We start from the raw sequence: 14058 nt of genomic DNA on the forward strand, positions 1-14058 counted from the left end.
CTAAGAATGTCACTATCCCTCCCTTTAAACATGTTCAACTTCTTAGTTTGGGTCATGGGCTTATATCGAACTTCATCTTTACTTCATTTATCATAAAACTCTTGATCATCAATTATAAATCAATTATATAATGACAAAAAAATCACTAACATTACGATTAAAGTTATTCTTACTAAACTATTTATACAATTCCGACAACAACTATGTATGTTTTCTCCTACCGAAGCAACCACGTTCTTCATCAACAATTCAAAGGTTGAAACAACGTAGTGAACGTTAACATTAATCGCTAAGAAGCATATAATTTATGTTAAGTAAAGCTCAATAACATTTAGATCATTAAGAACGGACGTATAATTTCATATCATAAATATAAAATTATAAAATTTAAAAAAAATATAAAATTAAATCATCAATAAAAAATATAATAATATATTAAATTATATATAAAAAAAATAAGACTTACACTCCACCCCTAGATCCATCCCTGATGGAGATGAAATCGAAATGGAACATGCACATTACGCAGTCAAGCTCAATGTTGATTGCTTTGGATTATCAATCTTGAGCTGAAAACATATGGGCTTGTGTCCTGTAACCCAAAGAAAGCACACATAAACAATCACCTTAAAATCTACAGTGTGTATAAAAAGGCCTTGTCTCTGTCGTGGTTTAGGCCCTGTCCGAGGAAGAAAAAATGTTCTTTCAACCCCATATCGATCGATATTCGATACGCTTCGCTTGAACCCAAATCCCAAGACTTTAACATATTTTGCCGCAGTTTTCAATTACCGACAGGGTGCCCCCCCCAACCTCCTTGTTCACTTTTATTCAGCTTCCCAAGCAACAACAAGCACTTATTATTCGTTTTGAATTATATATATAAACAAACGATTTAATAGGGGGAGGGGAACGAATGGGAGAAGGGAGAGAAGGAGACTGGGAGTGCAGCGGATGCAAGAACAGGAACTACGCCTTTAGATCTTTCTGCAACAGATGCAAGCAGCCTCGTCTTCTTGTTGACACCAAAACCCCGGCTGATTCCAAATGGCTTCCTCGTATTGGTGATTGGATCTGCACTGGTCGGTTCATATTTCTTTCTCTTTCCATCCTTTCTCATTACTATGTTGATTCTTCTTCTGTTTTAATTCAATTATTAAATTTAAGAATAGATATCAAAGGTGGGTTCTTTGGTAAAACTTTGGGTTCTGTAGGTTATATGTGTTTTGAGCTGAGATGGAACAAAGGGCATGTAAAGATTAGATATTGCTTTCCCTAGTTACTGATTTGAAAATTGGTTATCTTTAAAAAATGACTTTGGAGAGGTAATTGTTGGCAAAGTTGCCATTTTTATGAATACAATCTGTTCATTTGTTGAATGAAATACATGGTGATATGTGCTTTGCGAAGTTGAGGTTAGGTAATCAGTATCAATTAGGTTGAGTGGTTTGTGTTTTTTGTATGTGTATTTTGGTACTATGGGATGAACTTGTTGGTGTGCGTATGTGCTTGGCTTCCTTGTCCTCTTCGTGGCTGCATTCTGGGTTGGGGTGTGTGTGGCAAATGGATCAATAGCTTGCACTAACAACAATTATGCATCAAGAGAAAAGTGCAAAAAGTGCGGGCAACTGAAGGAGATAGCGGCGATGCCGACTATTGCAATGGCCGGAGCTTCTCTCCCAACTTATTCACATTATTTTGCCAGGGCCCAAGGAACACTGGAACAAAAGATGAATGTGGTATTTTTAGGCAGTGGTTCTCCCCAGCAGTTGCTTCCTTTGACTTCTAACTGGCATGTAGGCAGTGCTGATAATTACGGACTTCAGTCAGCATCCACATGGCCTTTAGCTGGAAACCAAACTCCTGGGGTTCCATATGCCAATCCTGGTAATCAGCCGCTTTCTGTTCCAAAGGGATGGAGAAATGGTGACTGGATTTGCAACTGTGGCTTCCATAATTACTCTTCACGTTCTCAGGTCGTATCTTGCTGCCTAAAATGGATTGTGCGTTCTTCTTTGTTCTTTTTACAAATTCTACAACATATTCCATGTCATTATTTTTCTGATCAATCTGGTTTTATTGCAGTGCAAAAACTGCAATGCATCCATACCACCAGGTACATTCATTTGTTTTGTTTTGGTTTTAATGCTTATATTCTGATCTGTTGGTTGGTTTTACTACTAGTGATAGAATCTTTACCTCTTTATTTTCCTTTTTTGGGTTATATAGCACTAGGAACTAAGCGATTAACATCTGAAGAATTTGTACATGATTGGGATCATAAAAGATTGAATTCAGGACAAGTAAGTAATCGGTTTCTGTAGTGACATGTATAATTAATGTTATTTTCCAGCAGGTTTTGACATTTTTTATCTATTGAACTACTGTTGCTCTTTTCTGGGTTTGCAGGGTCCTAGATTTGACCAAATAGTAGGAGCCACCAGTGACCCAAAACCCGAAGCATATCCTTCCTATCCCAGTCTAAACCCTGTTGCCGCTTCAAATTGGCCAGGGCCCGTTCCATTCCCTCCTCAAGCTGCAACAACCCTTCTTGGAAAAGGGTAAATTTCGATTATGTTTATCCCTTATATACATGCTTTTCATATATCTTGGAAAAATTCGTCATTCATTTCATGTGGTAGATAATAATTGACTCTTTTGTCAACATATGGCAATGATATCTTTATTTTATTATATTTTTCAATCCTTTAATCTTGTTGGATATTGTCACTGATTTTTAGCTTCTGGAATTGTTCTTGGGATTGGTTTTGTTTGCTTATAGAGTGCAGTTTTCAGTTCTCTTGTTTCTTACTTATTGTAGGCTTGATTGTAGTATGCTAAAGAAATGGTCACTTAATTGGTAACGTATTATGAACTTCTGTGTTTAGAATCCAATCAGGTTTATGTTCAGTTTTTTTGCATTAAGATGCTTAGTAATACGTCTAACAAATATGATATTTTTCATGAGATTCAGAGGATTGCTTTTTAAATCTACAAATTTTAACATTCTCCATTTATCAGAGCAAAGCAATGGCGCAACGGAGATTGGATGTGTACAAAATGCAACAATCACAATTATGCATCTCGAGCTCAATGCAATAGGTCTGTAGATAAATTAGTGGCTTTTACAGGCTGATTTATGCAAGCATTGTGATCTTCCGAAACATGATGTTATTGATGTGTCTTATACCCATCAATAATTTGATGTCTGAAGTGATTTACTATTAGAAAGAGAACTGCTTTATATATGGTTGCCTGCTCAAGATTAATGGCAATTTTCTTTGTTCTGTCGGTAGTTTCATGTACAGTAATAACTTAAATCGTTGCATGAATCTTATACGATAATTGTGGAAACTTTTATTTCTTAAGACATCCACTTCATAGCATCCTTTCAAAGCTAGGAGTGAGTCCCTAATGCCCTGATCCTTTACCCTCCTTGGGAGGGTAACACCAATAGGTTGACAATTTGACACTGCAAACTTCACTTAAAAGGAAGATAATGCACTTTATTTTGGAGAAAACTCACATTTAGCGGTTAATTTTCATCATGCAGGTGTAAGACTCAGAGAGAGACTGTGACTCAGCCGGTAAACGTGGCACTGTCTCCATTTAATGCCGGTTTTGATTCATGAAGATTTCTCTAGTACATTACTCAGGTTATTTTGTTTTCTCTCTCCTTACTTTCTTGTACAAAAAAAACAAAAGCTATAGGTTTGGTTTTCATTAGTTATGATTATGAGTTTTGAATTGAGAATGGTGCAGAACTTTATATAACTTCTTGTATAATACTAAATTGTATAATTTGAATGGTATTTATTGTGTAAATGGTTGAAAACCTTGTGGTGTATATGGCCCAATTCAGATTGATTGGTATTTGCCCATAATGCCTGCCTGGTTCCATGATACAACATCTTTCAGCCTGGTTCCATAAAACAGAAACAAACATGGACCCACATCTACGGTGTCACAGTAGCAACCATCGGTGTCGCTCCCTCCTTGCCTGTCTCTATGATGAATAAGAGAGAAAGAACCTCTGACCATCTCGGACAAGTCTTCTCAGAAAATGTATGGTGAAATGGTCTTCCCGCCAGGATCCGCTGGATCGACAACGAGTCCACCAAAACACTAAATAGAAAATAAATTATTTAAAAATGTCCATTTTCCATTGTACCAAATGTCCCTCTTAGACCATAGCAAATTAAGCATAAGAATATAATTTTCACTCTTTAAATTCATTTGAAAAATGTTCACTTCCCATCGTATGATGCCCTATTACACCACATTTAAACGTACCCTTTGTACACTCACCCCTTGTATAGTTAAACGAAAATCTTCTTTGGTACCTAAACTGGTAGAAACGTGCAGCCCCAAACTTTTTTAAATCCCCATTAGTTTAAATGTTTTTCAATTTAAGCCTTGTCTCCAATTTTATGTTTAATAAGCCTCTGAACTTTTAAAGTTAAATAATCTGATCATCCTAATATTTGACCCTGATATATCCCTGAAAACGTGCAACATGCTGATCTAACAACTGATATGGTCTCGGGTAGTCATCCCTTTTGCTGTTATTTTGGACAATGCTCAGTGTCCGCTGTGTGGCCATGAATCGGAATCGAGTTTGCATTTAGTCCGAGACTGTATATGGTGGTAAGGTCAGTACGCTTACATTCTGTGTTTTCCCATCATTGCCTATAGAGGATTGGATGGAAATTAAACTGGTTAATAAGTGTGTTATAGAAAGTGGGAACTGGAAGTGTGTTGTTGCAAGCTGAGTTTTGGGCGATTTCAATGGTCTTAATGTAGCGTGGCATGAAGGTTATAGGAAGGTTGCCCTGGAGTCGGATAACAATGCTGCAGTGTTTGGAATATCAACGCTTTACTTGACATAACATGGCAAGTTACAATTGCTCGAGTTAAGAGGGAATCGAACTAGGTTGCAGACTACATTGCGAGGACCAATACTAGTTCGAATCATCAATTGCGGGTTTATAAACAGCCGGTTGCAGGTACATGAAGACTTCTGTCAACAGATGTTCTTAAAGGCTGAGCTAATGTTATTTTCTGTGTATCTTAGGCTAGTTCAGTAGACTATACTTATTATTATATTTATATCCAACAGTTAATTCCTTGAACATAAACGATATTGGGAAGGCAAAATCCTTTTCTGATCTTCAATTTCTTGCTTTCATAGAAAAATGTTAGTAGCACTCTTGATTAGCTCTAATCACATTGATCTGATATGCCATTTAAAGGGCAAATCTTCAACATTTTCTTTTTCCCAAGTTTTTTTTATATCATATCTGTTCCAGTTACCTTTTGCAGCCTAAAAGAGTGACTTCCAGAGTGGAGCACAAGTCTTTACATCCACCTATATCTCGAAAGATACATTAGCAACCTGGCCTCTGTTCAGGAAGTTTAACTTCGCTACTCCAATAGTCGAAAAATTCGGAGATCACAGAGTCCTATACTTCTAGTATCTCATGGCAGCACCTCCTCTATTGTAAAACCTGTGCCACAAGCTTTTAAAAGAGTCCAAATGGAGAACAGTAAAGCTTCTGTTATAAAACTTAATTCTTGGTAGCTCCCAAATTACATGTAATAAATATTACATCTAAATAAATATTATTTTATTCTCAAAATAAAATTTTAAAAACTAAAATTTAAAAAGAAAATAGAAATAGAAATTCATATAAACGTTAAAAGATGAATTTTGATACTATGCATAGGAAACTTCTAATTTCACTCTTGACGTATCTATATTATATTAAGAGTTTAAAGTTTTGGAAAACTCAGAATAATTTGATTGTTGAGTTGGCGAATCCAAAAAATTATAAGCGGTTGGGCCAATATAAATAGAATAAAAAAATATCATTGGCTTGGATAATATAGTCAAATAGAATTTATTTTTAGGGTAAAATATACAAATGATCTTCTGATTATAAGATATTGTTTTATTGAGTCACTCGACTATTAAAAGTTATAAAATAGTATGCGATTAAATTTGTTGAGACCCGCGAGTATTAGAAGTTACAAATTATAATTTTTTATTAAAAATAATAATTTATTTATTTATTTTGTTTAGAATTTGAATTTTTAAGTTATAAAAGTTAAAATTATAATTAAATTTTAATAAATGATTACTTTTAAATAAATCCTTAAACTTTTTAATATTTACATAATAAGAATAAATTTACCTGTGGTACATTTTAGTACGTCGCTTTAGTGGTACGTTTCGATATGTAACTTGTGCCGTTGAATTTTCCCTTGTTAAATATTTTATTTTTAACTAAAGTAGTCTGGATTTTGTAATAAAATATTTTTAACTAAATTTGATAATAAAACAGTTAATTTAGGTACGGGAATCAAATTAGTTAGACAGCTGATTTTTTTTTTTGGGGAAAAACAAATAGAAAATAGAATCTAAAAATACAAAATTAAATTATGTTTGATATTTTTCATAAAATAAGATCATTTAATAAAAGAAATATTAAAAAATATCTTCTTCCTTTCTTCCTCCCCTGTTTCCAGTGATTTCTCTCTGTTTGGGGAGGTTTAATCATTTGTCTCCTTTTGTTGCTATTTATTTCATTTGTTTTCTTCTGTTTTCTCCCTATGAGAATGCATCTCTAAAGCTCCTTCCTTTGATGCCCTTTTCTCTTTGTCATTGTCATGGGGATCTGTTCGTCCACCACCAAAGTCTGTGGCGCAAGAAGCAGCAACCCCAGCGCCAGCAGCCGCAAAGAAGAACGGCCCTCCACCGCAGCACCGAGAACAACAGCGACCAATGAGAAAAAGGGGAAACATAAGCCATCGGCTAAACAAGAACAGCAACAACAGGTGAGGGATTCTCAGCCTCAAAAGCCCAAAGCGAAGAATCATTCGAAGAAACAAAGCGGGGTCGTGCCCTGTGGTAAGCGTTCGGATTTTGGGTACCGGAAAGATTTCGACAAGCGATACACGATCGGGAAATTGTTGGGGCATGGACAATTTGGTTACACCTACGTTGCCACGGACAAGGAAACTGGGGATCGTGCGGCCGTTAAGAGAATTGATAAAGAAAAGGTATACATTTCACGTTTTTATAAATCCTTTTGGTTCATTATGCTTCTGGGTTGATTTTCACATTCAAGATGGGGTTTTTTTTTTAATTATTTTTCGGCTGTCAACTTAAAATATGGAACTTTTAGGATCAATTTGAATTAGAATTCTCGAAAATGGTGGGAAATTTGCCTTTCATTCTGGATTCCTTGTTGCTTATATATTTTAATTTCCTTTTATTTTCTATCTTGCATCTGTTTAGCAATCTTATTTATTGAAGTTTTAAGATCTTGCTGTGTAAAATTTGCTTAATATGATTTTCAGGAGTAGTTGAATTTGATCAATATCATAATTGAAACTTCATGTGCAGCTGTAACCTTTAATTATCTGCATTGTTTTATGTTTCGAACCGGCACCAAATTTGTATAAGCATAGTGGAACTTATTTTTTTCCCCTCTATATCTTACCTTAAAACCCCTGGATTCGGAGCAGATGGTTCTTCCGATTGCTGCCGAGGATGTCAAGCGAGAGGTCAAGATATTGGAGGCCCTGAAAGGCCACGAGAATGTGGTTCAGTTTTATAATTCATTTGAGGATGGCTCCTATGTATACATTGTTATGGAGTAAGTTTCTATGTTTTATCTTTCCATTCAGTTCTGCATTTCACTTATTCGTGTCATTTCGATTTTCTTGTCTTTTGATATTCAGTTTTTGCATGAAATAGTTTTGTTTTCCTGGTGATACATCTTTGGCCTTCACCTATACATATATGTTTTCATATTAATCCTTGTATCTTGACTATAGTTCGTGTTGGTGCTATCTGACTATAGGTTATGCGAGGGTGGAGAATTGCTGGACCGGATATTGTCCAAGTAAGGATATACTTAATTAAGTTGATACTTCCTGTCAATGTATTCGATAGTGTCACTTCGGGTGGTAACTTATGCTTGCCATCTTCTATCAGAAAGGATGGCCGCTATAGTGAAAAAGATGCAGCAGTAGTTGTTCGGCAAATGCTCAAAGTTGCTGCTGAGTGTCATTTGCATGGCTTGGTTCATCGTGACATGAAACCCGAGGTATGCTCAAGTACATTGAAATGGCTTGTAAGATTTCCTTTTCAGGAAGTCATGCTACATGCTTATTGTTCCTTCATTTTGTTTTTGCCTGTAGAATTTCCTATTTAAGTCAACCAGTGAGGACTCACCTCTGAAGGCTACAGATTTCGGTCTGTCGGACTTCATCAAACCTGGTAAGTGGCATTTTTGGCTTGCAAATCTTGTCATCTTCACGGGACAAACATCAAAGCAATATAATCTTGAACTAAGAGTAAATGCAGGGAAGAGGTTTCAAGATATTGTTGGAAGTGCCTACTATGTTGCTCCTGAAGTATTAAAAAGAAAGTCAGGACCAGAATCAGACGTATGGAGTATCGGTGTAATTACCTACATTTTGCTTTGCGGGAAGCGGCCTTTTTGGGATAAGACCAAGGACGGCATATTTAGGGAGGTCTATTCCGTTTCCTAATCATGGATCTCGATATATTCTTTTATTGCTTTCTATGGGTCAGGCATTTGTGCTATGCCTGTTTCTGCACCATGCACATGTCATATGACCTTCCGAGTTACTTTACCATCTTTTGTTTTCCCTGATTATCCATGCTTTTCCCTCTGAAATTCACTTGACAATGTGCGTCACAGATGTGTTATATTCTGGTTTTATTCATTTAATGGACTTTTTTTCCGGATAATTCATATGCAACTGTCAATAACTGCAGGTTTTGAGGAACAAGCCTGATTTCCGTCAAAAACCGTGGCCGACAATTAGCGAAAGTGCCAAAGACTTTGTGAAGAAGTTATTGGTGAAGGATCCCCCGGCTAGACTGACTGCTGCTCAGGCCTTATGTATGTCTTTTAATCATATCTTACATGTCAAGTTAGCATCTGGCTCCTAAAATAAATCATTTTTCTTCATTTTCAATTTAGGGCTATTTCTAGAATTTCTAATTGGTTGCAACTTCTTCAGCGCACCCATGGGTTAGAGAAGGAGGAGATGCATCCGAGATTCCTATTGATATATCTGTTCTGAGCAACATGCGGCAATTTGTTAAGTATAGTCGATTGAAGCAATTTGCTCTGAGGGTAACCTACTTTTTCTTCCTCTTGAAACATTAGTGGATTGGGTTTTGGTTGTTCACCTCTTGATGCTTGAGTATTATTATTATCATTATCTTGTAGGCATTGGCTAGCACACTTAATGAAGAGGAGATAGCCGATCTTCGGGATCAGTTTGATGCAATCGACGTGGATAAGAATGGTGCTATTAGTCTTGAAGAGATGAGACAGGTAAACATTCATGCTTGACATCTGTTCCATCTTTTCCTTTTTCCCAGCCTAATAGGGATGTTATAACGCAGGCCCTTGCTAAAGATATCCCATGGAAGATGAAGGATTCCCGTGTTGTAGAGATTCTTCAAGCGGTGAGTACAGATTTTCTGTTCAGTCTGAAGGTCATTCTTTTCGTTTTCGTTTCTCTTTTGATGGTTTTTTTTATCTTTGTGAGGTTGTTTATTTCCTTTGATATCAGATTGATAGCAACACGGATGGACTCGTTGATTTCACCGAATTCGTCGCAGCAACTCTACATGTGAATCAAATGGAAGAACACAATTCCGAGAAATGGCAGATGCGATCGCAGGCAGCTTTTGAGAAATTTGATGTTGATAAAGACGGATTTATAACTACGGAGGAGCTTAGAATGGTAACTATTTTTATTTTGGTATTTATCGATAGCTCAGCTTTCTATGAACAATAATGTTCCGTTGGTGGTGCAGCACACTGGATTAAAAGGTTCCATTGACCCTTTGCTTGAGGAGGCTGACATCGACAAAGATGGGAAAATAAGCCTCACAGAGTTTCGTCGACTTTTACGAAGTGCAAGCATTGGTTCACGGAATATACCTATTCCCAATAAAACTCGGACGCAATAGGGTTAGCATGGATATGAAAATGGAAGATTTGCGGGCATTTGCCCCGGCTCAGGGTGTTTTTGGGTGACAAGAGTTAATGTTACGGGTCCAGGTACACATGGTCATCATGTACACATTTTCTTTGGTTGGGTTTTGCCCTCCAAATCTGTAATGATAAATTTATTAATGAAAATCATTCTCGTGTTTTTAAACCGATCTGGTGTTTGAAGAATGCCATAAGCTGAGATTTATCTTCTAATAAGAATTATCAAAAGAGAGTATTTACAGAGGAGAATTATTGCATATCTTCAATCTAGGGAAAAGGAAAAAAAACGCAAGTCATTATTTTACAATGAGTAGTTCCATCATCTCTTACCAGTCTTCAATATCATCGTCAGAAATTTCACTTTTTTCATCCATGCTCGTTCTTTGCAAGCTATCAACGTCGGACTCGTGAGTTTTGATATCTTCAGCTTTTCTGTAACCAATCCATTTTAACACAGGTCTATACTCCGTAGCTATGACAGATACTTCAGATAAGCTTGACAATCCACCATCAACGGTAAATCTCTGCCTTAGCATCTCTTTCTGCATCATCCAAACATTTTCTTTTCTTTTTTACTGAATGGCCCCAAAAAACATAAATTCATAATTACTACAGCCAAGGAAACTGGACATCAAAACCACCTGATTGTGAAACAATGATTGCTCTATTTGCCAAAGCTTCGGTTTGCGAATAGCATGCCATCTGGTACAATAGCACAGTCATAACTGGCTCCACAATGCAAATTGTAAATGTCGTGGAAACTAAAGCACAAAAACAGAACCTTGAAGGGGATGGATGAAAATTTCCATAGAGAACTCCACGAACTGCGACTGAAGCAGCAGCTGACTGTAGCACATTCTCTGCCTCACTGTGTCTTGTTGAAGTCCTTCGATAGGTAGAAAGAAGCAAGTCGGCATCACCGAGATATGAAGCCACAGTCCATGCATCATCCATTGCCTCGTCACTTACAAAATCTAGAACTGCAGGAGTTGGATAGCAGTAAATCAGGCATGACAAACCAGATGGAAAACAACTTCCAACTTTGGTCTGCATATTTCTCACACAAAGAAGGGCAAAGAACAATGATAAAAATTACTCAAAGCATAAGCTATTGAAGACAGAATAAAGTACCATTTTCATGAAGAAAATCTGTAATAGGTCTTGATTGCCCATGTGCTTGGCAGAGTATCTTTTCAGGCGAATCCATTTTAAAAGGAAGTCTTGAGAATTGCTCCCCTACTCGAAACACATTTTGGTCTGGGACAAATGTTTTTTAGAAAAATCAGAGCTAAATTACTTAGATGTATCTACCACTTTTCTTTTTCGCATACTAGGTCAAGCCCATGCAAAACAACGAAAAGAACTACAATTATTAAATTTTCTGTCAAGACATACCTAACGCAACTACATTTTCTGTGTCTCTTTTGTTATGTAAAAATTTCCCCAACGCATGAAAAAGTGTCAGTGTTTCATCTCTGCCGTATTGTGAAGAAAATCCACAGCTGAAAGTATGGAGCTCATTTGCATTTTCTTTTGGGTAACTGACAGTAGAATTGGATGAAGATAAACCAAGATCCACATTTGGTTTGAGACAGAAGAGCTGTAAAGATGTAATCGCATGTCTGATGTCACCTCCACTGGCTTTAGCGATCAGATCAATCTCTTCGGCTACCACATTACAGAGCTCCTGTTTGCATATTCTAGAGAGTGTTTTCTTTATGGAGTTATTTGTTATAGGATTAAAAGCAACCTGCAATTTCCTACTTGAAATTAGCAACCACTGAAAACGAGTATAAACCCAATACCAATTTTCTTGTAAGCATAACCTTACTAGCCCCAGCACTCTCAAGTGACAACTGTAGTTCTTCCATCCATTTTGCAGTGAGGTCTGATGAATCTTCATTGCCATAGTCAGTAATCAATATAGCTGTTGGTATCCTTGTCGATCTCACAAGCAGAACCAAGCACCTTTTAAGTCTTTCAAAAGCTGATCTTCCATTAGTTACAGGAAGATCATCAATCACCAATATGATTGAAGACTTTGAGTTCCGATTGAAAGATGAAGATATTATCAATCCATACTTCCTCACTCTTTCAACAAAATTTTCAAACTCATCCAACTTAGAAGTGTAATTCATACCTGGAAACAATATGCCATCATCAGCAGAAAATAGTCAATTGGGGAGTTCAGAAGAAAACTAGCCTTTACAACCATAATTCACACCTGCAATTCTAAATTTTATATTTCATTTCAAATAGGTTAACAAACACAACTATTAAAAACATAATTGCTACACAACAGCTAATGATGAAAACTCCCAGCATCCAGGTCAATGAAATAGATGTTTTTTACATCATTTTTTCATATAGCAAACCTGCTATGATTCTGCCCAACTTCGCCATGAAAGATGCACCTAAATACCTGCACTCGAGTTATGAACATGTTCTTGCCAAATTGTGGGAGTAGGTGTGTTCCATTCACATAAGTGTGCCCCAAGCTTAGATGCAATCGCATGGACAGTGGCCTACATATGATAATCAATTAAGCTTGCAGGTAAATGCTGTTGTAGTCCTATCATTAAAGCAAGACATGCATAAATAGCAACAACATGGTGTCTTGCATAAAATGTAGAAAAAATTATCCTTTTCCAAGACAACCTACAGATTTTCCAACCCCAGCCGGTCCAGAGATGATGAGAACAGAACTACAACCAATCTCACCCTGTAAATACCAAAGATAAGGACAAGTATAAGAAGAATAATAAGGAGATGCTTATTCAACATCAGCAATAGATAACCGTCCCAGCATCCCACTTTAATACGCTATAACTACCTTTGGAGTCCTCAATCTTTCCTCGAACCATGACTTAACTTCTTCAACCTACAACAGACAAGAGGGAAAAGATGTGAATTATTAGATTAAAGATATTCAAATGGACATTACATTAAATCAAACTGACTCTCACCTTTTTCTTGTTAACAGCAAGCTCTTCCAAAGAACAAGGCTTGTGTTTATCAACCCACAATTCCTTTGGGTCGATCCTTTTAGAACCTAGACAATATTCTATTTCCAATTAGGCATATAATAATTTTTTTAATGGAAGCTTTATTAAGAGGAAAATATGCACAGCATACCGGAAGAAACCTTGAACCCATTCAAAACCTCATCAAAATCTCTAAAAGCCAGTCTCATCTGCACTAAACAACGAATTCAAAGACGTATACACATACAATAAAAAGAGAAAAATGAGAAAAAAGAAGAAGAAATAGAGTGATTTACCTCATCTACATTGCTGGATTGTTTGGTTAAGCGAGATTTCTGGAGACGAGGCTTTTTGGCTCTACTAGGGTTGGTACGACTGAAGGAGGACTTCGATTTCGGCTTCTCGTAGCTCCGCTTGGACCTCGAAGAAGGCCGGTAATCATCATCGTCTGATGAGGATATCACGACGGTGTTCCGTTTCCCCATTGCTGGTATAATAGAAAGACTATGAATAGGGTTTAGAAGAGTAAATGGGAAGCAGTGGGAAAGACGAGTGTTTGTCTTCGCGGGCTCAAAAATGAAAAGGGCGGTGATCTTTTTAGACGAAGACTAGGAAACGGGTGAGGCGTACGAGGGAAGCTAATCACAAAATAGGATTAAAGAAGGGTTAATAGCTGTTTTCGCCCCTGTACTATAACTAAATTATCAAATTAGTATCTATATAATGGTTTTTATCGGTTTGGTCGTTATACTATCAATATCACAATACCTCATGACGTTTTCGCATACAAAAAACGTCGACGTAATGCATTATCTTTTGATTAATTATATTTTAAACATACTAGAAATGTTGTGTTGAAGAGTCTCAAACTCAATATGTTGAGATAAAATTATCACCTCAAATCATTGGATCAAGTTATTCAGTTGACGTTGATAAAAAAAATTGTTTAACCTATAATGTATTTGGAATTAATGAAGAAACTAATCAAATAAATAAAGCACGGTTAAAAAAGGATTAACCTTATT

The 14058-nt window shown here is 36.6% G+C and overlaps 3 protein-coding genes across 5 annotated transcripts; 2 read left to right on the top strand and 1 right to left on the bottom strand.

The window, feature by feature from the left end:
- Positions 1-759: 759 nt before the first annotated feature.
- LOC120125402 lies at positions 760-3825 on the top strand. Of its 2 annotated transcripts, none has more exons than XM_039143826.1 (7): positions 760-1082; positions 1576-1976; positions 2086-2116; positions 2230-2303; positions 2410-2561; positions 3022-3102; positions 3554-3825. In XM_039143826.1, the coding sequence occupies exons 1-7, from the start codon at positions 917-919 to the stop codon at positions 3630-3632; spliced, it is 984 nt and encodes a 327-aa protein (XP_038999757.1). In that variant the 5' UTR covers positions 760-916; the 3' UTR covers positions 3633-3825. The 2 variants fall into 2 exon arrangements, with proteins under 2 accessions (XP_038999757.1, XP_038999758.1); XM_039143827.1 differs by having other exon boundaries at positions 941-1082; positions 1604-1976.
- Positions 3826-6521: 2696 nt separating this feature from the next.
- LOC120125401 (calcium-dependent protein kinase 28-like) lies at positions 6522-10293 on the top strand. Its single transcript, XM_039143825.1, has 12 exons — positions 6522-7062; positions 7531-7661; positions 7869-7910; positions 8003-8114; positions 8209-8287; positions 8375-8544; positions 8813-8939; positions 9061-9176; positions 9273-9380; positions 9452-9514; positions 9622-9795; positions 9869-10293. The coding sequence occupies exons 1-12, from the start codon at positions 6670-6672 to the stop codon at positions 10022-10024; spliced, it is 1671 nt and encodes a 556-aa protein (XP_038999756.1). The 5' UTR covers positions 6522-6669; the 3' UTR covers positions 10025-10293.
- A 38-nt stretch (positions 10294-10331) lies between these two features.
- Positions 10332-13614, bottom strand: LOC120125400 (cell cycle checkpoint protein RAD17). Of its 2 annotated transcripts, XM_039143823.1 has the most exons (13): positions 13557-13586; positions 13330-13521; positions 13185-13242; positions 13016-13101; positions 12883-12930; positions 12712-12771; positions 12472-12574; positions 11876-12189; positions 11445-11799; positions 11181-11306; positions 10831-11029; positions 10691-10751; positions 10333-10591 (listed from the first exon to the last, which is right to left on the bottom strand). In XM_039143823.1, exons 2-13 carry the CDS (start codon positions 13516-13518, stop codon positions 10376-10378), a joined length of 1815 nt encoding a protein of 604 aa, XP_038999754.1. In that variant the 5' UTR covers positions 13519-13521; positions 13557-13586; the 3' UTR covers positions 10333-10375. The 2 variants fall into 2 exon arrangements, with proteins under 2 accessions (XP_038999755.1, XP_038999754.1); XM_039143824.1 differs by having other exon boundaries at positions 10332-10591; positions 13330-13614.
- Between the last annotated feature and the right edge of the window lie 444 nt (positions 13615-14058).

This window comes from Hibiscus syriacus, unplaced genomic scaffold (assembly GCF_006381635.1).
Source record: "Hibiscus syriacus cultivar Baekdansim isolate YM2019G1 unplaced genomic scaffold, ASM638163v2 tig00110430_pilon, whole genome shotgun sequence".
NCBI lineage: Eukaryota > Viridiplantae > Streptophyta > Magnoliopsida > Malvales > Malvaceae > Hibiscus > Hibiscus syriacus.